Here is a 27,843-nt window from a genome sequence, read left to right on the forward strand (position 1 = left end):
ATTGCAGTTCTCCTTCTCTTTTATATACAAAATCATGTGCACCAAGCAACAAACATGCAAGTAAACTCCTCCCTTGAGATCCTTCCCCACTCCCTCCAAGAGTCCCAAACTCTCCCTTCTATCCTCATCTGGTCAGTGCTTAGGTGTTGCTCCTCTCCCGGTGACGGCGATGACCCTTGACAGCCATGGGGCCTACCCACAGTGAGAGGTGACAAAGTCTGCTGTTTCCTCAGCAGCAGGAACACTTGCTGTGGGTCCCAGTCTGTCCACCGAAGGCAGGGACTCCTGCCACCTCTCCAGAGACAAGAAACCAGGCCTGCTGCCCTCCTGTCTCTGGGCAGGAGAGGGGTTCTAGCCCAAGCTGCACACCCAGAAAGAGCAGTGTATCCTCACTCCTCTCCCAGGCATTACGACCTCACGAGAAAGGGAGTATATCCGAGCAGCTCCAGGCCTTGGTGTGTCTGGGGGCTGAGAGGCAATCATGGGAGGCATTATTTGGTGGTGAAAGGACTTATCCAGTGTATGGGTACGGAACAGAGGAGACTGTGGGCAACAGGTGTGGAACGGGGAGGTTGGAGGAGTTAGATGGCTGATTCCCTGCGGTATGAGATTGTATCTAGAGGCAGAGTTGCCTGGAGCCGCTCCAGGTCCAGGTGGCTTCCAAAATCCATCATCTGGATGATACCTCCCTCCTCCTTGGTGTTGCCCCCTAACACTACACCCACTTCATCATCATCTTCGTCTTCATCTTGACTGACAAGTGCCAGCTCATTCTCGTAGCAGAAGGCACTGGGAGGTGGTGGAGAAGGTAGGATGGTCATCTTGCTCTCTTGCAGCTCCCGGGCTGAGCAGCAAGGTGTGCCAGCTACCTCATATGTCTTGTGAAAGCGCGAGTAATCCACTTTGTAGTGGTTCTTCTCCTCAAACACAACCGGTTCAAAGCGATGACCCCAAAGGATTTCGCTAGCAAGGTAAGAGCTTCGTGCCTGTGTGGTCATGGCTGTGGCTTCCACCATCCCCTCCAGAATAACCACAATCTCAAAATTCTCCGTCTCCAGCTCTTCCTTGCCAATCCCGTAGAGGGGGCTCTCCTCATCAATCTCATGAACGATAATAATGGGTGAGACCAAAAATATACGATCCAGACCCACATCGTAGCCCACGTTTAGGTCCCGCTGGTCCAGGGGGAGGTATTCCCCTTCCTCCGTCATGTAGGGCTTGATGAGCTGGGCTCGGACATGGGCCTCCACGATGTGACTCCTCCTCAGGTTGCCCACCCTCCACATGAGACACAGTTTGCCATCCCGCACGGAGATGACGGCATGATGGCTGAAGAGGAGGGTCTGGGCCCGCTTCTTGGGCCTTGCCATCTTGGCCATGATGGTGCCAATCATGAAGGAGTCAATCACGCAGCCCACGATGGACTGCACCACAACTGCCATGATGGCCAGCGGGCACTCCTCAGTCACGCAGCGGAAGCCGTACCCGATGGTTGTCTGCGTCTCCACTGAGAAAAGAAAAGCCCCCAGGAAGCTGTTCACGTGCATGATGCAGGGCTTGAGCAGAGAGGGACTACCTGCCACGGCCGGTGCATTGAGGTCGCCGTGGAAGAAGGCGATGCACCAGAAGAGGAAGCCGAAGAAGAGCCAGGAGACCAGGAAGGCGGCAGAGAAGATCATCAGCATGTACCGCCAGCGCGTGTCCACACAGGTGGTGAAGATGTCGGCCATGTAGCGCTGGGATTTGTTGCTCAGGTTGGCAAAGTAAACGTTGCACTGGCCATTCTTCTTCACGAAGCGGTTGCGGTGCTTCCGCCGGGGAGCATGGCCCTTGCCGTTCCTGCTGTGCCCGTTCATACTGCCCAGCGTAGAGACCTTGTGTCCATCCTCCTCGGTGGAGACAATGCTGTACCTGGGAACAGAAGAAACAGGCACTTCCATCAGGAATACGTGAAGGGTAACAGCAACCACCGAGACAGCAAGGGCAGGAAGCGTGGGTGGTTCGCAGGGGAGCAGTACCACCCTGTTGGATCTCACAACAGCACGTGTCAGTGATTATTGCACCATGATGCCAACCTGACCAAGCAGGTGGACAGCCGCTGCAATGTCGCTGAGTGTTGCTGTCTGGAAGATGCATCTAGCAAGGTCCTGACAGGGCAACAAAGCAGCAGCAGCTTGTAGCTTGTGGTACCTTCCAGCCTTTATGGTGAGGAGGGATACAAGGTTTGAAACCTGACAGCAGCTGGGACAGCCAGGAAGCCTGGGAGCAAGCACCCGCAGCTTGACCACATTTTGGCCCTCAGATAATACAAGGCTGGGAGTTTTTATTTTCTCCTCTGCTCTGCTCACTGATTTCATGGTGTGTGGTGACAATGTTTATACACTTCCTGCCTCAGGACAATTCTGTTGCCACAGCAACATGTGTGTCTTCCAGCATCTCTTATCCAAAGCCAAAGGTGTAATTTGGAAATCAACAGCCAAAGCACTGGCAGTTTCCTTGGCAGAAGCTACACACACATTTTCTGGGAGACCTTTCCCCCTCTGGCTCCCCTCCCTTACAACACTGCCCCTCATGTGATCCCATGACACTTGCAGATACTCCTTAAAGATGTGATGGTAGATGGTGCTCTGACCACCAAGGAAACCAAGGGAGTGCACTGAAGCACAAAGACTGCTCTGCCCTCATGCCTGGCCACCTGCAGCCTCACAGGACCCTGGGAGTCTCTCTCTCCCACCCTGTGGTGTTGACATGTCAGCTGGAGTCCTCCAGAATGGGCCTCCATCTCACAAGGACAAGGACAGCACTGGTGGCTGGAGTTGGGATTCCTGGGGACATTCCTGGCTTATGCAGTGCTGCTGGAATCTGTAATTTCTGGTCCAGCACTATGCAGTGCTTTGCTTCTCCTCCATAGTATTCCTCCAAGCACTACCCCTACATATGGTATGTTTTGGGTTGGAGGAGGAGAGAGGAGCCATTCCTTAGAACAGGAAAGCCGCTGACAGGTAATTTGAGAAGAATATATCAAAAGGCAGTCTGAATTTAGGGTCTGAGGGGCCAGATGAGGAGCTGGGTCACTCAGGGCAGCAGCAGGTCTCAAGAGGAGGTTACTCACCGATTGACCCGGACGCTGCCCATGGCTCGCTCGGTCATCAGGTGTCAGGGGGCCGTGGGAGCTGCCAGGCCGTGGGAGCTCATGCAGCAGCACTCACGTGGGACTGGGCAGCTCCAGGTTTCACCTCTGGCGAGCTGGGACCAGCACGGCCATTGCGATTGCTCCTGGGCACGCGCCTGGCAGGGAAGGACAAAGCAAAACCCGGTCAGATCCAATCCCCCCTGGCAGCAGCCATCGGAGCAGCTGGCACAGGCTCCCAGCCTTTTGCTCAGGGTGCCCTGGGAGATGTCCTTGGGGCACCTGCTCCAGCCTGGCTTGGGCAGGTGAGGAGCTGGTGGTGCAGTCTGGGTGCACAGCTTGCAGGTGAGGAGTTGGTGGTGCAGACTGGGTGCACAGCCCGCAGGTGAGGAGCTGATGGTGCAGACTGGGTGCACAGCCTGCTGGTGAGGTGAGGAGTTGGTGGTGCAGACTGGGTGCACAACCTGCAGATGATAAGCTGGTAGTGCAGACTGGGTGCTCAGCCCACAGGTGAGGAGCTGGTGGTGCAGACTGGGTGCTCAGCCCACAGGTGAGGAGCTGATGGTGCAGACTGGGTGCTCAGCCCACAGGTGAGGAGCTGGTGGTGCAGACTGGGTGCTCAGCCCACAGGTGAGGAGCTGGTGGTGCAGTCTGGGTGCACAGCCCACGGGTGAGGAGCTGGTGGTGCAGTCTGGGTGCACAGCCCGCAGGTGAGGAGCTGGTGGTGCAGTCTGGGTGCACAGCCCACGGGTGAGGAGCTGGTGGTGCAGTCTGGGTGCACAGCCCGCAGGTGAGGAGCTGGTGGTGCAGACTGGGTGCACAGCCCGCAGACCCCGCGCTCCCCAGCCAGCAGAGGAGCAGGGCTGGTCGGTCACTGCTCTCCAGACCGAGGGCACAGCAGCTGAGCCGCTCACAGGGCCCTTGCCCTGAGCTATTATATTAATATCAGAGCTTACACCGGGGCGAGAGCTCAGCCAGCCTAAATACCTCTCACACAAGGACTAACAAAGCACAGGAATGCACAGCAGCCCTCAGGGATCCCCATCAGCCCAGCCTACCCCCGAGGGAATTTTTTCCAGGCTGTGCAGAACACCCTGTTTCAAATAAAAGAAGGGAAGCAATGGGTAGAGCCCAAAAGAACTGACGGAAAGGAAGGGCTCGGGGGTAGCCAAAGAGAAGCCAGTTAGAGGAAACAAACCTTGCAACATGCCCTGTGTACAGCATCCAAGGAGCAGCTCAGCAGCAGTCCTGGGAGGATGTCCAGCAGATGTCCCAAGCCAGTCCTCCCAGAATGGAAGGATGGTGAAGCCAAAGACTCAAGAGCCAAACTATTTCACCTGCCCAGAGCTGCTGGGAAGGGAAATGCACTGAGGGGGTAATGACTCACAGATTAGGAAGGGCTTTGTACACCCATGCTAATCCTGCACTGTAGCCTTTGGATTACAGCAGCCAGTGCTGAGTGTCGATGCAGACGGCCAGCTAATCTATTTCCTCCCAGCCTTGCCAATGAACAGCCACTGGTTGCCAGATATGCGAAAAAATACGAGGATTTTGGGATCAAATGTAAGGCTTAGAGCAGCTTGCAAGTGGTTGTGCATGGACAGGAGAGAGGAACAGCAAATGATGTTGCCTAGGATGGAAAAGCTGTGAGAACCATCCTTGTCCCATCATCAGTGCCCCAGAATGGGGCTGCAGGTGGCCAGAGGTGCCCACCAGCTTTTTGCCCAGTTAGGACCAGAGCTCGAGAACAGCAAGAAGGGAGCTCCAGATATCATCTCTGATGGGATGAAGACTACCCAGTTACTGAGGCAGTTAAAGCTCTGCAGCAATGCAAATATGGGTGTTCAGACCAAGGGTATTATGAGACCAGTAGAAGAAAACAACCTTGTAATCCACAACTCACCACACAGAGAAAAAAGGGAACAGCTGCCCAAAAATCCCCATCAGGAAAAAGCATTTTGACACTGAACTCTGCCAGCTCCCACCACCTCACTGCCCTGCAACATCCAAGTCTTCATGAAGTTGGTTTGGCCAGGAATTTTTGCTGTCCAGATGGGTAAACCTATAGCAGACCCTGGGGCTGGTAACCTATGTTAATCAGAAATGTTGATGTGATGGAGAGAGGTCACTTCATACCTTCAGAGCCATTGCATGTTGAGTTCAGACTACAGGGTCCCACATGGCTTTGGGAGATGGCAAAGGTGGGCAGTTTAGGTACAACCCTCTGTGCCAGCCCCAGCCAGGAGAGGAAAGACATCCTCTTCAACTGGCATCATTCTCAGCCAGCCTGGATATGTCAAGCTCATCCTTAGCCTGCACTGACCCCAATAACACAGGGAAGGCCCTGTCACAGCTCACACATGAGTAATTCACAATTTCCTGGAAGTTTCTACAACCAACAACTCTCTTTCTCCAGCTGCAGAAACAGGTGCACCATTTCTAGAGATTTTGGATTTCTGGCCCCGGCAGCAGCCAGCTCCAAAAGAAAGGGAGGAGGACCCAAGGCCCTCTGCGAAACCATGTGCAGCAACACCTGGATCTCTGCTCCCCACCTTCCCCCCCTTCCCAAAAAGGGGCAAAGGACAAAGATGAAATACAAGGGCTTTGTTCATGTCCAGTTCAGGCTGGTACAGCTATGGGGTGGGATGAGCACACTGTGTAAGAGCACTGCATCCTGTGCTTCCTCCTGGCTCCCACATGGAAGCTCATGTCAGCCGGGGCTGTGGCAGAGCCTCTTGCAGGGTCCACCAAGGCTGGACCATGCAGCTCAGAGCCTGGGCAGCCTTTGCTGCTGGCTCCACAGTGCCCGAACAGAGTATCAGCAGCTAAAGTCACACCAGTACCTGCAACTGGTACCCAACCACAAGGAAAGTATTTCCGTAAAGGATGAAAGCTACCAGTGTGAGCACACACATTTGACAGTGGCAAAGTAAATGCTTTTATTTGCAGTAGATGGTTACAAGTGGGAGAACGATGGCCTCGGACCGTGCACGGATCCATAGAACTCACACAGAACTGCACTCATAGATCTTTCTTTGCTTAAAATTTGAGAATTTTTCTGGTGGATTCGAGGACATCAGTAACAATGGGCAGCATTTCTGAGGCAGGAACTACCTGAGGGAGGCATCTTTGCCCATTATGAGCTCGTGGCGGTTTTGCCTGGTGAAGTCTAAGTTCTGTTTCACTGCTTCTAGACCAGTCTGTTCTCAGGTTTTCATTCCCCAGCTTGCATCTCTCCAGCTGTCCTTGGAGAATAAAGATCTTCTGCTTCAGCCTCTCCATGTTTGTTTCGGCATTCAGAGCCCGCTGGGTCATTATCTGAAGATGACATTCAGTCTCCTGGACTAAGGATTGGAGCTCTTGGACTTGCCTCTCCCGCTCAGCCTGGCTGGCCTTCAGCTGATCCTGCAAGCTCGCCACCATGCACACCTGTCTCTTCAAGTTGTTCTGGAAGGTCTGGAACATTCTCCTGACCATGACATTGTCCTTCCTGAGTGCATCATTCTCACCCCCGAGCCTGTCATACTGCTCCCTGAGCACGTCGTATTCCTCCCTGAGCACCATGTCCTCGGCCATGAACACAGCCCTGTCCTTCGTGAGCTCTTTGAATGCCTGCCTGAGTGTGAAGTTCTCCGCTGCGAGCATGATGTTCGCGCTCCTGAACATTTCGTTCTCCGACCTGAGCATGCTGTTCTCCTGCCACAGCAAGTCATACGCTGGCTGCAGGGACAGGGACTGTCTGTCCTCACCATCCTCGCCATCCTCCCCGTGCAGCACATGGGGCTCCGCTCCCGTGGTGGTCTCTGGGTGTCCCACAAAATGGTCACTGGCATGGGCCTGTGTGGCAGCGGCCTCTGTCCCCAAGTGCTGGCCTGAGCTGTGCTGGAAAGAGTCATGGAAGCCACTTGGTGCTGTACCGGCCTTTTGGGGGGCAGGCAACCTCTGATGCCCAGGAAGGTGGTAGGTTAGGCTGGGCTCGTCCTCTCCATCCAATCTGCCAGACATTCCCATGTCTTTGTAAAACGGTTCCTGAAGCTCCTGATCTTCCTTCTCAAGCTCCACCGCATGCTTGGCCAACTCCACCTGTTTATCTTTCACCATGTAAGAATCCCCAGGAGTTACGAAAAATGTGGGTTCTCCCTGATCCTCTGTCTTATTTTCATCTGTGCTGTCACTGCTCTTGCACAAGGGTGAAGGAACGTCAGAATGGCAGGAGTTCCCTGATTCTTTGCTGTCATCATCACCACCATCATTGTTATCATCACCTTGCAAACCTTGAGATTCTGGGTAGACCATCATCATTAGCCCAAAGATGCGAAATGGCTTCGACATTTTTCAGGATGCTCTCAGCTGCAGTAAGCAGGAGAATCCAAATTGTGTTCCTGGAGTGCAGGCCATGCAGGCTGTTGACACTGACAAGCAGTGTGCCACCTTCTGCAGCTTCAGCAGTGCTTGTTGTGGCCACCAAAATCCCTCTGTTCAGAACACCAGGATCAGGAGGTGTTCAGGAGGGAGAGGAGAGCCACAAACCTCTGGCTCTGGGGAAACCTGGAACCACCATCATTCCAAGGTCTGTGATGTCATCAAGTTCCATGTGTGCTGAGCTGTCAGAAGCAGGGGAGGGGGAGGAAGCAATCAGCTGCTGTCCTGATTCTGTCTAGGACTGCGTTAATTTTCTTCATAGTAGCCAGCACAGAGTTGGACTTAGTATGAGAATAATGCAGACTTGTCGGAGCTGTTGTTAAGTAGTGGCTTACTCCAAGACAAGGATTTTTCTTTTCTGTTGCTCATGTTCTGCCACTGAGGAGCTGCACAGGAATCCAGGAGGGAGCATGGCCAGAGCAGCTGGTCCAAACTAGCCAGAGGGATATTCCATGCCACAGAATATCATGCCCAGAATATAACTGGAGGATTTAACTGGAAGGGGCTGATGAATGCCTGGGGACATGCTGGGCATCAGTCACTGGGTGGTGAGTAATGGGGTTGTGCATCACGTGTTTCTCTTGGATCCTGTTATTCTCTTTCTCTGTGTTTATCATTACTATTACTGTTTATTATTATTATTATTGTTAATGTTATTGTTATTACTGATAATAATATTAATATTATTAACCTATTTATTATTGTAATATTTTGCTTCAATTATTAAATTGCTCTTATTTCAACCCACAAAGTTTACCTTTTCTTTTTGATTCCCCTCCCCACTGTGGATGGGGGCAGTGAGAGGGAGAGAGGGGCTGAGTGATAGTTAAGTTCCCTGCTGGGGTTAACCACAGCAGCTGCAAAAGGTGATTTTGGCAGCATGAGGATAAGCTGTCCTCCTGGTGTAGAGCTGACCCCAGCCTGGGGATGCTGCCAGTGAGCAGCTCATGAAGCCACCTGAGATCCCCAGCATAAAGGAGGGACAGGGACAATCCAGCCTGGGCAGGCAGCATGGCCCAGAGGGGACAGCCCCGTCCCACAGGGTACAGAGACATCTCCAGCAGCAAGGCCAAGCCCCTGGCACTTGACTGGGGCTGACCCTGGTCAGGGGCAGGAGACATCACCAGCACTTTGCCACAGGCATCGCTCTAGGCTGAGCGGGCAGTGCAGGGTCCACGCTGTGGTGCTGCCAATCTGATTCATCCCTGCTGCCAGCTGGCACAGGGAAGTGTTAGTAATACCCAGTGCCACAAACTCGGAGCGGCACGAGCCAGGAGACGGACAGAAATAAACACGTTTCCCACTTCCACCCCAACACACCCCCACAGCGCGTGGGGCCGCCATGGGAAGGACAGACAGGCAGGCAAGAAACGCCTGGGCTGGGCACTGCTGCCACATTGGGTCACTGTCCCTCCTCAGCAGCTGGTGGGCCAGGGCCGCCACTGACGTCCCTGCTGGCAAAATCAATGCCACCAGCCTGGCAAGGCCTGGGGGCTTGCCAGGAGCCCAAACCCTATGCAAGAGTAGTTCAAATGGCTGTGAAAAGGTCCCATTGCCACTTGGAAACCTGAAACAGAAATGGAATGAAGGGGGAAGGATCAGAGGTGTCTCCAGCAGAAGGGGATTATGTTCATATCCTGAATAGGCAGCTGCCTGTCACATGGACAAGCAGGAGGAAAGCCTGGCTGAGGACAGAGACATGAATCCAGAGCATGCCTGAGGGCATTTCTTGGAGCTTGCTCTCCCTCCTGTGACCCACATGTGAAGGAGGAAGCTGCAGAGTGAATGGCAATTCCTATGGAGTGGTATGAAACAAAGCTGGTGGGTGCAGCAAGGAGAGAGGCTAGGCAGGAGGCTGCAGCCTGGACAGGAGCCTCCCCACCCCTCTGCTGCCTGTCCTGGGTGCACATGAACACCCGTGAATTTCATGGCCTGCAGAAGCCCCACAGCACTTTTGAAATCTGCTGCAGCACCGATGTCACTGCCACTGCCTTGCAGCACTGAAACAGCCAGCCAGATGGGCCTCCAGCCCCAAAGCATGTGCTACCCTTCCCTCTTTCCCAAGCCCTCCTGTGTCTTACATTGAGCAATGCCAGGGACACCACCACGGTGCTGCAGTCATCTCCTCCTTCCCGTGTGACACCGTGCTCCAGCAGCACAAGCCATCACAGCAGCCCACGCTGCCACCCCAGTTCTGCTCTGGCCCCGAGCAGGCACGTGGGGCTGCACTGCTGCTGTCCCTTTCTAAGGGATCTGCAGCACAATGAGGTCAGGATGCTTGGTGCCGGGGCAATACCTCATTGCTCCATCCCCTGTACACAGTGCAGTGCCTTCACGTCCCAGTCTTTCTCCAGCCCCTACCAGAGTAGATCATATATTGTCAATCCTTCCTTAAATTTGCAATGGAAGAGTCTCATGAAACAGAACAGAAAAGTCCACGCTAAAGCACTCCCCCACTTCTCTTTTTATAACAACCATATCTGGTGCTCTGGGACATACACTGTGAGCGACAACGATGGAAAAATCCCAGGGTATTTTTACACTCTTAGTCTTTGCTTTATCGGGAGTTGTCTGGCAAATGCTCCTCTCCTGTCTGTGGTCAATGCCGCAGCCGCTGGTCGCGCTCCGCTTTGTGCCTTTGTCCCTGCCCCCGGCCGGCTCTGGAGCACATCCAGAGCCCCGGCTGCCAGCTCGGCACGCTGACAGCACGGCAGAACAACTTCTCGCCTCTCGGGGAGCCGGGGCGGAAACACCCGCAGCTGAGGAGGGACCTCTCTGCCTTCCAGCAGAGCCTTGCAGACCCACAGCGCCCAGTGTGTCCTCTTCATCCTCTTTGTAACTCCATCTCTTCTCCTGCTCCTCAGGAATATTGCCAGGGTTCGTGCTGGGTTTCGGGGGCAGCTCTGTGCCGTGGGGCTGTCCTGCCACACGAGGCAGCGGCCGAGCTCTCGCTGCTCCGTGCCGGTAGGGCAGGCGCTGCACGGGCACACGCCGAGGCACAGCCACCGTGCAGGAGTTTTACCGTATTAAAAAGGCAACTGACATATGGAAGGTGAGGGGAGGAAGCTGTAATCAACTCTATACCATTTTTATATACACACTTCTGCCTTTTCGTTCAATAATTATAAATAGATCAGGTGCCAACAGTCCCCATCTGCCCCTCAAGGCATGATCCGCTGACCAGTTTCCCTCTCCAAAAGAGGATTTTATTCATGTGCCTCTGCCCGGTTTATATTTTGGAGTGGAGTGAGAAGGGGGGATATTTTTTCCCCCTGTGAAGCTCTGGAGCCTGAGGATGGGTAATATGAAAACAAAACAAAATGATTTGAAGTTAAACCATCTCAGTGTGTGACTCAGAGCTATTCATAGCTCCCTGAAGCCAGCTGCAGCAACGGAGCCAGAAGGATTCTGCCCGTATTATTATTCCAATTACCATCTGAATTAAAAGTTTGAGCAGTGATCAGCCCACATGCTGAAGGGAGGGGGAGAAAAGAAAGCGAAGAGAGAAGGAGAGAAAGAGTGAGAGGGAGAAAAAACAGATAAAAATGGGAACCACACAAAGGTCCCCAGGATGACAAAGTCAGGAAGAGGCACAGAAAGGTGACAGCATCACCTCCCGCCTGCTCCCACACCGCCCCAGCGATCCCTGCTGCGGCTGCACCGTCCAGACAATGGCGCTGCCAGAGCAGCTGCCTGCCCCAGGATCCCAGACCAGGTGGGGGACGCCCCGTGGTGGGGTTGCTGGGACTGGCACCGGCATTCACCCACCCCTCTCTGGACAAAGTGGGGCTGGGGTACACCACACAGGGGCTGGGGCTGGACTGAGAGGGATTGTAAGGAGAGGATGCTGCTGGAGTGGCAGCTGGGGAGAAGCCCCTGCTTTTTCTTGCTGAGTGAGGAAGGTGGGTGTTATTCTCTGTAGCTGGCATCACAGGAAAAATTAAATGCTCAGAAGGGCCCTGGCCTTCCCGGGGTAGTGTTCTTGGCCAAAAAGGAACCGAGCTTTTGTAGCAGCCAGGGTGCTGCATCCCACCTGCTCCCGAGGAAACGCACGGGCTGACATACCCCAGCAATCTGCCGCCAAAACTAGACCCCAAAAGACTGGTGCAAAACCTGCAAGAGCTGAAAAACTGAAGGCTCTGGGGTGTCCCTGAGGTCCTCACATCCCAGGCAGATGCAGTGCACTCAGGTCACCTCCTCCAGGTTCCCAGCACCAGTGCACGGTGCAAAGGGTGTCCTCACTAATCCCTGCATCCCTGGAACTCCCTTCACTGGGAGTCCTGCCCTTGGGAGCCCTGATGTAAGGCCATTCCCGGCAGTATCCCTTCAGCATCTCTTCAGCACAAAGTGCCTGCCCATGTGGGATGTCTTGATGGCTTTTGGCTACTCAGGGGACAAGGATAATTATCGGTGTGCAGGAAAAGGGGAGCAAGAGTGGCTTATATCATCTGCCTGCCTGCTGCAGTTGCACTCTTGACAGGGCAGGGAGGGACTGCCGGTGACTCTGCCAAGCACCCAGCAAGGCAGGTGCCTGCAAATGGTTTATGAATGATGATAACAACAGTGACAGCAGCAAGGATGAGCAATAACCAGGGCAAAGCCTGCTCTGCACCGAGCCCCCGATCGAGAGTGGCTGCAGCCACTTCTCTGCACCCAGCTGCTGCACAGCAGCTGAGCTCCCAGCCTGGCCTGGCTGCTGAGCACTAACCCATCAGCGACAGGGAAAAACATCTCCCTTCACCCCCTTGTCGCTGGGCTAACAGGGAGCTGAACAGAGCCAGAAGCTCCTGAAAGGGCCCCAGCTGCTCCCCTTTCAGCCGTGCCTGCTAGGTACCAGAAACGGAGCACAGGGAGCATCCCAGGTAAGCTGCAAAACCGCATTCCTACAGAGAGAGGATCAGGTATTTCACTACAGGTTTGCTGACTTCTATTCCTGCGGCTTGATCCCTCAGGTTTAACAAGCACATCTGGAGGGTGTCAAGCCCAAGGGCTGCCCAGCTCACGCAGTACGGAGCACATTGCCCACTCCCTACCCCCAGCTGTCCCACAGGGAGGGGCTGCCATCGCTGGGGGAGAGCGGTGCGGTGCTCGGGGGACGCGGCGGCTGCATCTGCACGCTGCCAGGACAGCGATACCCCCCCGCCATGGCCACGGGTGGCTGTCACAGCCCTGCTCCTCCGGGCTGCGGCAGCGGCTCCCGCCGGGATCCTGCCTGCTCACCTGCCTGTCGCCTGCTGGCGCTGCCCGCGACTTCTGCCTGCTCACCTCCGCCCGGACACGGGGCTGCTCCTTGGTGCGGGGAACAACGCGAACGGGAGAGGAGAGGAGAGGAGTTGTGGGGCCGCTGTGTCTGGTCCCGTGGCAGGCACCGCCTCTTCATAATGCCATCGAGCTTTTCCGAGGGGTGAGCGCCGGCCTGCCCGGCCCCTGGGATCCCCGGTGCCCTTCAGCCCCGCACTCACCGCGCTGCTGGCGGGGCCGATCTATACAGCTCTCCCGGGGCTCTGCCCTCCTCTAGAGCAGAGTCACTTTCCACATCCACCTGCTCTAAGGCTCCTTTCAGCTGGTCAGTCTGAGCGGGTGCTTTAGCAGGCTGCCGGCAGAAAGGGAGCCGGCGAGAGCAGAGGGGAGAGCCAAGCTGAAGGCAGGGAAAGGAGAGCAGGCGGCAGAGAGGCAGCTGGGACCAGGCCAGCAGCTCTTTGTACCAGTGCTGGTATCGCTTGCCAGGGAGGGAAGGAGGTGGGGAGATGTGTCAGGGTCGTTTCTCTGAGCCTTTTGCAGGGGACAGTATGGGGGACGCTGCTTCCCTCATTACGGAACAGCACCAGGCTCCCTCTGAAGTGTTTCGGGAGAAATGTTGCCATAGAAATAAAACAGCCGTCCAGATTGTGAGGGGCAGACCCACTGCCATGGTGGCAGGGGCGTGGGCAGGACGGCGGCAGGAGCCCCTGGCTGGCGGCGTGGGGAGGCGCCGGGCTGGAGAGCGCCTTGTTCTCCGCCCTCCAGTGCCTGATCTCCAGCGAGGGCAGCGGTGGGGCTGCTGGGCCAGCACGGCTGGTGCCAGGAGATGGTGGGCATCTCCTCCCCAGACAAACCAGTGGGTGAGTGCCAGAGCTGTCCATGAAGCAAGCTGCCTGCTGCCAGGCTCCCAGGAGGACAGGCACGGAGGTGCGTGGATCTCTGGGGCCGCGGGAACAGGGTCACATTGCAGCCAGCTCCCATCCCTCAGCAGCCTGTGCCACGGCACCACCTTCACTGCTGCAGAACGAGCCTCAGGGCTCTGAGGGCGAGAACCAGCTCAAAAGCGGCCCTTGCCTGTCCCAAGCTCCCCACGACCAGAGAATCAGCGTCTCTCCCAAGAAGGGGCTCCAATCCCAACCATCACCGTTAAAACCACCTTGTCTGGCGAGGACAGCCGGGGCCTCTGGGGGTTCCCCGTGCGGCCCCTCGGCCCCGGTGAGGGGCACAGGAGCAGCGACGTCAGGGAGCAGCAATCCAGCCTGACTCAGTTTCGCGGCGGTGCGAGGCAGGCGCAGACGGCCTCGCTCAGCCCGTGCCATTCACAGAAAAGGAGCGTCAGCGGGAGGCTGGGAGCCGCATGCATGAGTAGGGATCGATCGCTGGGACGCCAGCATCCATCCATCGATCGCGGGCCGCGCTGCCGGGCTGAGCCGGCCCAGGGCAACAGCGGGGCGTGCCCAGGGCGCAGGGACATCAACTGCTGGGCACCGGTGTCAGCGGGCACAGGTATCCATCACCGCGCCCTCCTGCCCCTTGCTGGCACCCTCCCGCCACCGACACCGCCCCAGGGATGCGGCTGCTTCCCGGGCGTGGCCGATGGCTGAGCCTGGGGTGGCCGAGAGGCTGGAGGGCCCGGGGGACCGGTCCTGCCAGGAAACTCCGTCCCTCCCCAGCCACCTCCTGGCTTTCCGGTTTTCCTTGCAAACCATAGAGGGGGCTGCAAGGGACAAGGATCACTGCCAGCACCACACGTCGGGGCACTTGTTCTTAGCACCCAATCAGGGAGAGATGGAAGAAAAAAAGGTGGAGGAGAGGGAACCCACTTTCCTCCAGATCAGCCCTCTCCAGCTTATCCTTCCTGAGGCCATCCTCCCCATTTGTCCTCTCCCCATCACTCCCCGTCCCCAGCAGGTTCACGCTTCCCCCTGAGGCACATATTTGTCCTGTATTGATTGTTATTTTCAGTGGCTGCAAACACTGCCGGGGTGTCTCAGGCTTCTGTGGGTTCCACTTCTGGTGGTGAATGGAGAAGGGGCACATTCCAACGTCTCTGCCCATGCACCTGCCTGATCCCTCCCAGGCTCCGGGTAACCCCAAGCCCTGGGCTCCTCTCCACACCGCCCACCTCCTGTGGATGCTCCTCCCGAGGAGCCAAGGAGGGCACAGAGCAGGGTTGGAGGTAGCCTTGGAGCTACGTCACCTCTGCCACGCGTTCCCGTGTGCACTGCCACCGTCTGCCCCTAACAGCACCCCCAAGGGGAGGCAGGGGAGAAGGGAGAGGCCCCAGAGCTGCTGTTTGCTGTGCCATCCATCGATGGGGCCAGGGCTGGGCAGCAGGGATGGGAAACTCCAGGCTCTTCCCAGAAGGATTTGGATGACTCCAGGCTATTTGCCCAGGAGGAAGGGCCGTGGGGGCTGAGGGGCCAGGGATGCCCGAGGTGATCTGCCAGCACCATGCAAACCTGACTATCCACTCCTGCCCCGGTGGGGAAGCCAGCCTTGCCAACAGGGAGCACAGGCAGAGTTCCTCTGGTAGTTTGCTCATGGTTTCCTCCTGAGCTCCTTCACCCAAAGCCACCAGCCAGAAAACCCTTTGCACCGTGCCTCTCTGGGGGGTGTTGGGCCACCACTGGCACGATCAGCCATGCTGGGACTAGGAGAGGTGGAAGGTAAGGGAAAAGGGAGCAGATCTGGAGCCCGAAAAGCTCCACAGGCAGCAGGAGAACAAACACATCCACTTCAGCCCCATTTGCACCTGAGGGCTTGGAGAGCAGGCCTCCAGCTGCCTCCCTCTGTGTGAACTGGCCAGGACCAGCGCAGAGAAGAATCCACAGAGCAGGAGAAGCAAAAGGTGAGCAAGACCCAGCCCAGGGCTAGAAGACACTAAGAAAACGCGGGGAACTGAAGAAATGAAGAAGTTACCTGCAAAGGGACCGAAGCCAGGGCGGCAAGGGGGCGGGGAGGGAAGTCGGGGAGGTTTCGAGGCAGGAGCCACCCCTGCCCCTCGGCCCGCGGCCGCCCCGAGAGCCGTGCGTGCATACGCCATGCACACCAGGCAACTTTATTATTCACTGGCACGCTCGCACGAAGCCACGCATCTCTCCCCAAGTTATATTTATAGCTGTTCCTCCGAGCGAACGCAAATGAAACAATACATTATTTTCCTAAGGGAGAAAAGCCCTTCCCGCTCTCCCGCCGGAGAGGAGAGCAGCGCGCCCGGCACCGCCTCTTACCCGGGTCCTGCCGAGGGCTGCCGCCGGCTCCAGCCGCGCCGAGCAAGCATCAGGGGAACGGGAAAGCGGCCGCTCTCTCCATCTCACCATCAAACGCCTCAGCCGGACCGCAGGAATCAGGGAAGTCTCTCTGCAGTCCTCGCTCGCCTCCAGCCCAGGTTTATTTTTTTCTCCTCCGAAGAAGAGCTACTTCTCCGCTGCGACCTGCTCCTCTCCTAACTCTGCCCTGCCCACGCCAGCGCTCTCCTTCTGCCTCTGCCTCTCAGAATTTTTTTGCTCCCAGGAGCGTCCATCCCACGGAGTGCTGATGTGCCTTCGTGGCTCAGCGACGGGTTTAGGTCTCCCCCTCCTGCCTGGCTCCCTCCTTCTCTGGCATGATGTGCCCGTGCCCCTCGCTGCCCCCCTGCTCCAGTCCCCAGATCCCCCCTCTCCCTGACACTCTCCCTCCCGGTGCGCTCCGCTCCCTTTCCCCGGCTGCCTCTCCCCCTCGCTGATTGCTATGCAGTCGGTAGCTGAGAAGTCAGTAACTCCGTGGTAGGATCCAGCAGCTTTCCCTACTTTAGCCCATCCTCGCATGTGAGCTCAGAGCTGCGGAGCCGCCATGGGGGAGACAGAGCAGCCGTCGGCAGCGGGAAAGGGATGCTGGGGCCACCAGGTGCCCCCGAGGAGGTGGATCCTCCTCCTGGGCTGCTGCACTGACATTAAATAACTACCGTCAGGGGGTCCTTTCCCACCTGGATTCGGGGTGCTGGGCTGACACCTTGCCCTGAGGAAGGACCAGGCTCTCCCAGCCGGTGCAGAGTGTTTGCTGTGGGGCATTGCCTCCCCACTCTACAGAGCAGGTGATTTCCTGCCGGGATGAGCGATGCTGGGACAGGAGCTGGACACGGAGGGACCTGGACACAGAGCTCCAGGATAATGCACAGCCATCCCTGGAAACCTGTCCAAGAAACCTGCTTTGGGTCTCCATGGCCAGCAGTATCCCAGGGGCTTTAAGGAGGTCCCTTCTTGGTGACAGGAAGAGAAGGAGGGGACTCTGCTGCAGCAAAGACTGAGGCTGAAGAGGCCCCTGACCACACAAACAGTGGCCATTGGCACAGGGTCCTGGACAGCCCTGCTCCAGGACAGCATCTTTGAGGACATGGTTTTCCTCTTGGTGTCTCACATGCTGTCCTCAGTGTTAAGGCCTGTGCTGAGAAGTCAAAAAAGATTTTTAAACCTCATTTTTTTGAATCGCCTGTGAGCCCAAATCCTGCAAGGACCATGACCCTCCCTCCCAAAATCCTCCCAAGATGTGGCACATGGTATGACCCCTGCACAACATGTTGTGGAGCCTGCTGTGCCCTGCCAGTACCAGTGAACACTGGCATGGTGAGCAGAGCTTGCCCCCAAAACCAGGACACATCAGCCCCCTGAATGGGTCAGTTCACCCCAGTGCACCCACGGCTGCTCCCTGCTGCTCCTGGGGCCAGCCTGTCCATCCCCTCTGCAGCCATCCCAACTCTTTCAGGTTCAGAGGGCTTACTTTCCCAAAAGCTCTGTCCCTAGGGCCTGTTGTGGGGCTGCTTCCCAAGAGCTGTATCTGCTCTGTATCTGACCAGTATCTGCCCAGCTGCTCTTTGGCAGGGTTTACCATCCCTCTGGCACCACGACAGGCCTTTCCTCTTCATGTGGTGAAGGGATGAAGATGGAGCTGAGACATCTTGCTCCTTCTCACAGCAGGCAAAGCCATCAAGTGCCCTGGGGCCACCTCAGCTTCAGGTCAGATTTCACCCTCTCTGCCTTTTGCTCCTCATTTCCGGCTGCCCCCAAGGCCTCACCACATTTCCCTCTGCCCTTGTGGCAGGAGGATGGATAGCTGCACCTTGTGCATGGTGTGGCAGCTTGGCACTGCCAAGAGACAGGTGGCACCTCCAGAGCCAGCGAGAGGGGCGTGGGGACGCCACACTGCGGATGTCACGGGCCCCTTGGTGTCCTTGTGCCCCCCAAGTTCTGTGGCTTGACCGCCCCATGGCCGCCGGCCCCAGCAGCGGGGTGGCTCACACTCGCCGCCCCCGCCCGTCTCCACCAGCACTGTCTTTAATAAGAAGTGTGGAATATTTTAGCACCTATGTAAAAGCCACCACAGACGGTGGTGGCAGCCGTTGCCAGGGAGACGCTCCCAAAAATAGCCCCACTCCGCCAACCTTTCCCAGTGCCGCTGGGGGGACCGAGGGATGGAGGGGTGGCACGAGGGATGGATAAAGGGATGGATGAAAGGAGGGAAAGAGTCATAGAGATGGACAGAGGAACCTTTGGAGGGATGAATGGAGAGGAGGAGTGAAGGGTGGTTGAAAAGATGGAGGGAAGAATGGAGAGAGAGAGAGAGAGAGAGAGGGAGACAGGGATGGCTGGAGATGGATGGAGAGATGGGGGCAGCGGAAAGCAAGAGCTCCTGGGAAGGGGAGCAAACGCTGCCTGCCCCTTCTCCTGCCTGGGCATGAAGAGAAGAGCTGCCTCTATGCCAGCAGGCCCTACTTGGACACCATTGGTCCTGCACTCCTGTGATACCAGCTAAGCCAGCACAAGCCCTCAAGCCTCTCTGCGCTGAGCAGGTCTGGCTTTGGGAGTTTAAACCAGAGAACAAAGTTTTGGGCTCCTGAGCACCTGCCAAGCTCCCTGTGTGATCTTCTACCAACCATCCCATCTCTGTCCCCAGTGTTCCAGAGCTGCCCAGCCAACCTGACCTGCTCATGGGAGCAGAGATGGTGAGACACGGAGGTGACCCATGGTGCTCAACCCCACCGTGTTCCCCAGCCCCTCTGGGAACAGAATCATTTCCCTCTCTTAGACAAATCCCTGAGGCTGCCCACTCTCCCAGGAGTCTGGATGCAGCCTCAGATACATCCTGCAGTAGAAATGGAAGGAGACACCTGGAGCACCACCAGGGGCAAAACCAGAGAATCCTTCCTGATAGAAGGAAACAAACGTTTTAGTGATAAGGAAATGCCTTTGTCCCTGTTCTCATCCCATAGCCATCACCTGACAGGCAGAGGTGGAGAAGGGCCTGGATGAAGCTGCTGCTGCCTGGCCCAGGGGCTCTGCAGGAGGAGCTCTCCAGACCAGCTGAGGCAGAGAGGGAAACCCCAAAAATAGAACTGAAGGAGGAGGGGTTGGGGGGGGGAGGAAAATAAACCCAACAACCCCAAAATCTCATTTTTAATATCAAATCCCAGCTCACTTGCCTCCTTGTCACCCTGGCGACATTCCTTGTGGTCACCATGGAAACGGGAGGCATGGAGAGAGCATCACCATGCGGGGTGGTGGCAGCACCCGGCATTATTTTGGGAGGCAGGGAGACACCCGGCGCAAGGCGCTTTGCATGGTGGCAGGGCAGGAGGAGGCAAGGTTTATTTTTACTTGGTCCCACTCCATGTGCCAATTTTTTCTTCTCTGAGAGCCTGGGTGTCCCTTGCCCTGCAGCAGCTTTGCTGTGGCCCTCACGAGCCACACAGGGATGGTGTTCCATGGGGACAGCCCAGCCCTACCACCCTGTTCCAGCTGGGTGAGCTTCATCGGGCTGCTCCCATGAAGTGCCTCTAATGGTCACCTCAGCTGGTGGCTCCTGGTGCCAGAGCAGGAGATAATGCTGGGAGCTGGGCCCATCAGTTCTTCTTGGGAAGGTGCAAGATGAGGAGAACAAACCTTTGCCACCCCTCTGCAGGGGCTTCTTCCCTTGGCTGGGACAAGAAGATGCAAAGAGGAGTGCAGGGACAAGATAAAGGCGAGGACTCTCTGGCATTGCACACCGGGGGATTGGAAGGGGATCTCTTGGGAGAGAGGACCCCAAATCTGTTCCTGCCCCCCATCCCTGCTCCATGGATGGAGCCCACCTGCAAAAGGGCCTGCAGGGCCGCCGACTCTTGGCTTCCACCAGCACCCCCACAGCCTTGTGAAGCCCTGCTGAAATGCCAGGCTGCTCCACTCTGACGTCTGGAAACCCAGTTCAGGCAGTCCCTGCCCTTTGCCAGGCGTCTCCTTTGCCCTAACCCACCCTTGTCTCACTACAGTAATCCCTGCCTCAGTGCCCTGGCTGGGAGCAGGCAGGGCTGTCTCCAGTTTCGTGGGGCTGAGCAGGTGTTTTCCTGGCCTGTGAATCCATCTGGAAAAGCCCTGTGATGCAGGTGCTGGAGCGTCAGAGAGGGAAAACACAACCGCCAACCTAATGGGCAGGGAGGAAATGTATGCAAATATATTCAGAAAGGGAGCGGTGATGCTAATAGGCTTGTTAATTCTCTCAGAATTCACCAGGAATAATATTTTTACACTTTGGTTTTAAGGATGTTACTCCAAGCAAGCCCATAAGGTCAGAGAGAGATGTGTAGGGGATGGCCACGTGTCGTGGCTGGGGACAGGGAGGGCAGCAGCCAGAGCCAGCTTTGGGACAGGAGCAGGCAGAACCACACAATCCAAGAGAAACCAAATCAGACCCACAGCCATGATCACACCCACAGATGTGATTTGCTCAGGGGCAAGGAGACAAATTACAACTTCCATTAGGTTGTACTAAAGCAACTTTAAATGTGATTAGATATTGACTATCGAATTGTTGGATTTTGATGCAGAGGTCCCCCTGCTGCTGCCATGAGATCTCCCTGTGTAGCTGCTGCTCCGAGGACAAGGTTCATCCAAAACAAGCTGGTCACCCACCTTAATATATTTTCAAATGTATTAAAATGTATTAAAACTTTTTACAGTCACTGCTGAGCTCCTTTCTGTGAATTCTATAAAACCAGCAGCAACCACGTGCTTCTTTCACCCAACACATTCCCCACATTATTTGTAACCCTCTTGAAGGAATCCAGGATTAATATTTTCAGTGAAGTTTGTTTCAAACAAGCCCTTGGGAGGATCTTTTCTGTGCTCGGGGATCCACACTGCTCCAGACAGGGCACCTGAAGGAAGGGGTGCCCGGTGGGGCAGACACCAGGAATGGCTGTCCATGAGCAGCTGTGGAAGAGCCGCTATCAATGGCTGGATAATTCGAATATCTCTCCACTTGTTTGGCTGCAGGAGCCAAGGCAGAGCACTGGTGAGAAGGTGCTGCCGGTGGGATGGGGCCGGGAAGGGCAGGGAGCAGAAGGCTGCCGATGGAAGCAGGACAGAGGTTACTGCGCCCGTGGCGAATATCCCTGGAAACCTACCTGGCCCTCCTCTGGCCGGAGAGTGTGTCCTCAAGGCCAGAGGATGGGAATCCTGCTCCCTCTGCCTTTTCCCCTTTAACCACACTTCCGCGTGTAACTTGAGACAAGCAGGGGAAGAAAAAAGAGGAAGGAAAAAAAAGAGAAAGGGAAAAGTAGCGCGGTTATTCCCGCCTCTGCCTCCTCCTCTCTCTCCTCCCCGGCCAGCCAGGAGCCACGTCACCGTCACCCAGCGCTGCTTCGGGGCTGCTCTGCCTGGAGAGCGCTCCGGGACACAAACTCCAACTTCAGCCCAAGGCGCAGGGAGGAAGGCCCTGCGCTGGGAGAGCCAGAATCCACCTCGGTGCAAAAGTTAACAAGGGAGACATCCAGCCTGGCAGGGGAAAGGCATCTGCAGCCGCGGGGCAGGGGAGACTGAACTTTGTGCTGCGAGGAGGAAGGGCTCCGTGCTCAGGGAAAAAGGAAAGTTGAGCCGAAGGAAATCTTTCATTCAGTCGAGGCTCGGCGGAGAAAAACTTCCCGCCCTCGCCCTCCCTGCCTGCAGAAAGAGCCCCACTCCCTCCACGCCAGAGGAGTCCCCCGGCACCATGAACATCTTCCGCATCCTGGGGGATGTCTCCCACTTGTTGGCCATCATTATTCTCCTGCTGAAGATTGTGAAGTCCAAGTCCTGCGCTGGTGAGTGCTCCCATGTCCCAGGGAAGGAGGGTGGCCCTTCTCGGAGGGCAGTTCGGTGAAGGGTACAACAAAATGGGAGCTGGGAAGGCCAGTGATAGCCCATAGGAACTGGCAGCCCTCCCCCGTGGGCTCTGAGGGAAGCCATCCTCTTTCTCTGGGAGGTCTCCCGGCCAGGAGAGGGCTGTGCTGGAAGGAGGTGATGTGGCAAGGCGCACAGCCTCAGGCAGGTGCTGGTCTCAGGACAGTGAGGCAAAGGAGAGGGCGGCAAGGCTGGAGGGAGGTGGAAAAGGAGAGCAAGATGTTGTGGCAGCACCAACACCAACGACCTGGAGAGGAAGCTGCTTTAGGTTGGAGGTTCTGCCAGCGGTGGGCAGGCGCCAGAGGCTGCCCCATCCCAGGGCGAGGAAATCAGGACAGCAGCTTCCTGCAGGAGAGTTTTGCTCATAGTTCACTTCTCATGAGAGTTTGGGGCTGGGCTGCTGGGGCTGTGGCCATTATCACAGGTACAGGAGTGGGTGGGCCCGACTGCATCTCTCTGCCAGCAGTGGCCAAGTTCCATCAGTGCCCCGGGGCTGGTCCTGCAGCTCCTCCCTCCTGTGGCAGATGTCCCATCACACAGTCCCCTGCTGAGGTGGGCAGGCAAAGGGGGAAGGGAGGCAAGAGAAAGGCCTTTTGACAACAGGAAGCACTGGACTGGCCGAAGTGGTGAACGTGCCCACTGAGCACCAGCTCCTACAGGCAGCACTCAGGGGCATCAGTAGGAGCCTGCCCTGTTGCTTGGGAGACTCTGGCCACTCTGGCGTAGAGCTACCTCAGCACCCACACACCAGCCCTGCCTCACAAAACAACACACACATCAATGCTTCCAAAGGAGCCGTAAGGGGAAGCCACCACCCCACAGACCCTTCCCTTCATCTGCTTTACATTCCCTTCATCTCCCTGCCATGCAGGAATCTCTGGGAAGAGCCAGATACTTTTTGCCCTCGTCTTCACAACCCGCTATCTGGACCTGTTCACGAATTTCATCTCTGTCTATAACACCGTGATGAAGGTAAGGAGAGGGCAGTGCAGCAGGAGAGGCTCCCCTCCGCTCGCTGTGGTTTCCCAGGGAGGTGATGGTACACTATCACTGAGTTTTTCAGCCAGGAAGGGTGGATAAGGATGCTTCCTTTGGTGCCACTGTCCCTCCATTGACCAAAAAAACCCTTGCCATAGTCAGTGAGCGAGCTGAGCCATATTTATTACCACTAAAACCAGAACAAGATGCCATGAACCCAGCCTGGGTGTCCTTGTACAGCAGGAGCACTAACATAAAGCCACCACTGAGCCAACCTCTTGACAGAGTGCCCCAGAGGGACTCAAACGTGAGATTCCCATGGTGTGGCAAGCTTTACCTGGCCACTGGAATATCTCCAGCAGAAGTCAATCTGTAAGGCAACACAGCCAAAGTGTTCACCACTATCTTGACATCTGGGAAAGTGAGCCTCTCTTTAAGCACAGAAAGTGCAATTGCAGATAAGGTCTTGCCATCTCCCTTCTCTCCCACAGGTCATTTTTTTGATTTGTGCCTACGTCACCGTGTATATGATCTATGTGAAATTCCGGAAAACGTTTGACAGCGAGAACGACTCCTTCCGCCTCGAGTTTCTGCTGGTCCCTGTCACAGGCCTGTCATTTCTGGAGAACCACAGCTTCACCCCCTTGGAGGTAAGGAAAAGCTGAGGCAGAAAAAGGGAAAGGAAGCAGCAGCAGCCTTACACCAGGCAGCAGAGTGAGCAGCATGTTGAATAGCCAAGATTTTTAACAGCAAAAGCAGGCAGGAAAGGCAAAGTTGGCAGGCCTTGAAGACAGTACCATCTATAGAGCAGCTCAGCGCTGTCTCCTCTCACTCCCAGCACAGCGAGCTCATTTTCCCCAATTTCAGCAGCACTACTCATCCCCCTCACACATCAGTGATTTGCCAAATGAAAAGCTTCAGGTCTTAACACATACTAACCAGCACTGACTCCCCACTGCCTTCATTTTGCACCTCACAGATACTCTGGACCTTCTCCATCTACCTGGAGTCCGTGGCTATCCTTCCTCAGCTCTTCATGATCAGCAAGACAGGGGAAGCAGAGACCATCACGACGCACTACCTTTTCTTCCTGGGCCTTTACCGTGCCCTCTACATTGCCAACTGGGTCTGGCGCTACCACACAGAGAATTTCTACGACCAGATCGCTGTTGTCTCTGGGGTGGTACAAACCATCTTCTACTGCGACTTCTTCTATCTCTACGTCACTAAAGGTAGGTTGCTGTAACACTGAAATGTTCATTTATTCTTGCAGTATAGGGTGGAGCTGCAGCTTGCCATGTGTTAATCCTTACAGGACTTTATTTTTTGCTGGGTTTGTGGTGCATATTGTGCCCCTGAAGTCCAGGTTAGAAAACATCTATTGACAGAGAGTGGGCACCACTGCTCACAAGGCTCTGGATGTGTGTGTGAAATACAGCAAGAATTAAACCAGAGTTAAGCCTGGTTTAACCTCCCCTCAGAAATTAATAACTGAAGTACATTCAATTCTACATATATTTTGAAAGACTATGAATCACGCAAAAAAAAAACCAAAACCAAAAAAAAACTTTGAGGGGGAAAAAATAGCTGCAGGCAGACAATGTACCTGAGAAAGCAACTGCAGACATACGGAGATATTGTTAAACCTTCTTTTCCTTTGATAGAGAAGATCAAGTTCTTGATTGTGAAGAACTGATTCTGTAGGAAGATGGGTACCTGCTCAGACAAGACACTCCTCTTTTACAAAATCAGATGCCCCTTCCATTTCAGTGCCATGCTTTGGTAAATGGCCACCAGAGCTTAAAAGTGCACCAAGGGCATAAATCCCGATAGAACATGCTGTGGTTTGCGAGGCTGAAGGACACTTCAAAACACCTTTCTGTTGAGAAGGATGGAATTAGATTAAATTAGCCAAGGGGATAACTGTTTTCCTCCTTCTTCACTTTCCCCAACAAGTCTGCCAAAAGCAGCAATGATGGCAGCCCTCGTTTGAAATTTCAAGGGATGGATATTTGGTAGCTTCATGCAATACACCTGCTGATAGAAAGGTGACAGGAGCACTGAGCAGGTGGCTGGCCTTGGCAGATTAAGACTTCCTTCTGTCATTAAATATTTTTGTAGCCAGAAACATACCTTCTAAAACTGCCATCAAGGTGCTCCACGTCAATTCCTTTTTTTTTCTTTTCTAAACGAATTCCCATTTTAGCTCCGCTCAATTCATATGTCCTGTATTTTGTGAGAAATCCATACCCTTTGTAGCTGTGATGGTGGAACAAAAGGGGGAAAAAACACAACTGCTGGCTTCCAATTTCACACTGCTAGTGGCAGAACTTCAAAATTTAGATGATACAGGAGGCAGAAGAAAAAACATTTGTAAATGGGACATCACAGCAGGAAAAGAATTGCTTTTTTTCTCTTTTCTTTTACACAAATGTTCTGGATCATGGGAGAGAAACGGTGTCTGAAGACATGCAAATACTTTGCAATCATTTATGAGAGCCAGCAATATTTTAGTAGGTTGCATCTCTTACATTCTTTCAAAAAACCAAATTTTCAAAACATTTCTAACACTGAAGAGCTCAGAAAAAAGGGCAGCAATGATGAAAAAAGAAAGCAAAAATATGTTATATAAAGAAATGGATTTAGTAAGACTTCTGAGCCTATACCAAAGCACTGCAAAGGGATTTTTATAGAAAGCTACTTCTTTTTATCTTGTTTTCAAAACTAGATGAGGTCCCTTCTGTTTAACACAAGGACATGAAAGACATCCTGAGGAGGCTTTTAGCTCCCTAAAGAGCTTGTATTTCACAGATTGGCCAAGGGCAGTCAGGGTGGAGGGGGGAAAATCACCTAATCCATGCCCCTGCTCACATTTTTCAGGGTCTTGTCCAGTAAGAGTTTGACTATCTCCAGGGTGAAGCCTCTCTGGGCAATCTGTGCCACTGTCTGGCCACCCTCACTATAAAATACTATTTTCAGATGTTGAAGTGGAATTTCCCGTTGTCCATTGCTCAGTCACTAGGCACCACTCAGGGTCTGGGCCTGTGTCCATTCCTCCCATCCAGCACCTGTGCGCATGGGTAAGGTGCCCCTCAGCCTTCTCAACGCTGAACAGTCTCAGCTCACAGCCTGTGCTCCTACATCAAGATGCTCTTGGGGCCCTTCTTGACTCCTCATCTCTTGTTCTGAGCCCAGAGCTGAGCCCACCACTCCACTGTGGCCTCCCAAGGCTCAGTGGAGAGGAAGAACTCCCTGCTCACGCTGTTGGCAATGCAGCTCCAGAGGCTCTTTGCTTCACCACGAGGGCACACTGATGGCTTGTGTTCAACTTGGTGTCCACCAGCACACCAAGGCCTTTTCTGGCAAGCCGCTTTCCAGCTGGGCAGCCCCCAGCACAAACTGGTGCCTGGGGTTGTTCCACCCCAGGGCAGGACATGCATTGGCTTTGCTGACCTTCACAAGGCCTCCAGCTCTGCACCCTGGCACAGTTCCTCCAGCCTCGCCTGGTCCATCAGGCCCTCCCTTGTGGTGCACCCTCAGCACATCACAGCCCTGCCCTTTGGCACCCAACAGACACAGCCCCAGAGCCCACCCCAGTACCACCCTGTGCCAGGCACAGCCACTCTGCACCTCTGACCACTGCACACCCAGGACAGTCCCCAGTCCAGCCACCCCATCTAAGCCTAGGGGTCTCTGGCATTGCCCAGAGGCATCCCTGCCATCCCAAGGTTCAGCTCAGATGGGCTGGGAGGGGCTCAGCAGGGATCTGGCCACAGACATTGATTAAGGCCACGCTCTGTACCAAAAGGAAAGCACTAGGAATAGCACATCATCAAGAAAAATGTTTAAGATGGTCCACCCATGAGAACAAGTAACCATGCAAGTCAAACAAGAACCTTTTCCTTTAGCACAAAGGAGGATAAATAGCTTGTGCTTTTCCCTCTTAGCAGCATTTCATAATGGTTCTCTCCCACTGGCAGTCTGCAAACCCAGCACCCCACTATCTGGCACTCTAAATTGCAAGTCAGAAAACATAAAATTGTGGAAGAAATAAAACAGTTGAATTTCATTAAATTTTACTCATTACCTTGTCTTTCTCTTTGCAGTCCTAAAAGGCAAGAAGCTAAGCCTTCCCATGCCTGTTTGAAGACATCCCAGAGGCAGTGCAAGAAATTCCAAAGACGAAGCTGTTTAAGATCACAGCTTTCCTTCTCTGGCCCTTTTTGACTAATGGATGGCTCAGCAGAGTTTCATCCCAGTGCCAGGAAGACAGGGCTTGGAATGCTTTTCATCCATCAGACTCTTCCCCTCCATTGTTTTATTTCTTCTCACTTGAATTTGGTGCTAGCGCTGGCCAATACTGGCCAATACTGAAGTAGTGCAATTTCTTCTTTCCCAGCTCTTCCCGGCATCTACTCTCGAAACACACCTCCACCCTGACCCTGAGGCACAATGAAATGTCACTCCCACTATTCCTTCAGCAAGTGCCCATGGTAAAGGGAACATCTAACACACTTCATTAAAGTGTGCTAACTTAACTGACCCATTTCACAGGTTGCCATGTCCGACACAGCAGATGCTACAAACTGTTACTTTAACTCTGTATGAACTAGTACCCTCTTGAAAATTAATTCTGCCTGACCCTCTCTCTATTCAGGCCCTGTAACATTTAAGAAAAACACATTGCCTTTGAATAACGGGAATCTTCTAATTCCACAAGTATTCAAACATCCTCCCTACTCACTTATTTTCAGTTTCCTTATGTTCTACAAACAGGGACAATTTCAATTACAGTTCAGGCGGTTGCCAAGAAGTGTTTCCACCTCCTTGAATTTGACTTCTAGGAACTGGGAAGAACAGGGGCAAAGACAGCTTTACATTCCAAAAATAAAGACAAGGTTC

General features: G+C 54.6%; 3 protein-coding genes across 3 annotated transcripts; 1 reads left to right on the plus strand and 2 right to left on the minus strand.

Annotated features, from left to right (window-relative positions):
* Positions 1-509: 509 nt before the first annotated feature.
* KCNJ4 (potassium inwardly rectifying channel subfamily J member 4) lies at positions 510-16,262 on the minus strand. The gene is made up of 3 exons (XM_058805175.1): positions 16,027-16,262; positions 3,113-3,288; positions 510-1,911 (listed from the first exon to the last, which is right to left on the minus strand). The coding sequence occupies exons 2-3, from the start codon at positions 3,148-3,150 to the stop codon at positions 582-584; spliced, it is 1,368 nt and encodes a 455-aa protein (XP_058661158.1). The 5' UTR covers positions 3,151-3,288; positions 16,027-16,262; the 3' UTR covers positions 510-581.
* On the minus strand, positions 6,241-7,429 carry LOC131558285 (uncharacterized). The gene is given in 3 exon segments (XM_058805931.1): positions 6,241-6,334; positions 6,336-6,599; positions 6,810-7,429. Coding segments are annotated over 3 exon segments (978 nt in total).
* A 5,277-nt stretch (positions 16,263-21,539) lies between the features above and the next one.
* KDELR3 (KDEL endoplasmic reticulum protein retention receptor 3) lies at positions 21,540-27,824 on the plus strand. The gene is made up of 5 exons (XM_058805283.1): positions 21,540-21,884; positions 22,835-22,935; positions 23,433-23,591; positions 23,921-24,173; positions 27,048-27,824. The coding sequence occupies exons 1-5, from the start codon at positions 21,794-21,796 to the stop codon at positions 27,086-27,088; spliced, it is 645 nt and encodes a 214-aa protein (XP_058661266.1). The 5' UTR covers positions 21,540-21,793; the 3' UTR covers positions 27,089-27,824.
* The last annotated feature ends 19 nt before the right edge of the window (positions 27,825-27,843 follow it).

The sequence above is a fragment of the Ammospiza caudacuta genome, chromosome 5 (assembly GCF_027887145.1).
Source record: "Ammospiza caudacuta isolate bAmmCau1 chromosome 5, bAmmCau1.pri, whole genome shotgun sequence".
In the NCBI taxonomy this organism is placed as follows: Eukaryota; Metazoa; Chordata; class Aves; order Passeriformes; family Passerellidae; genus Ammospiza; species Ammospiza caudacuta.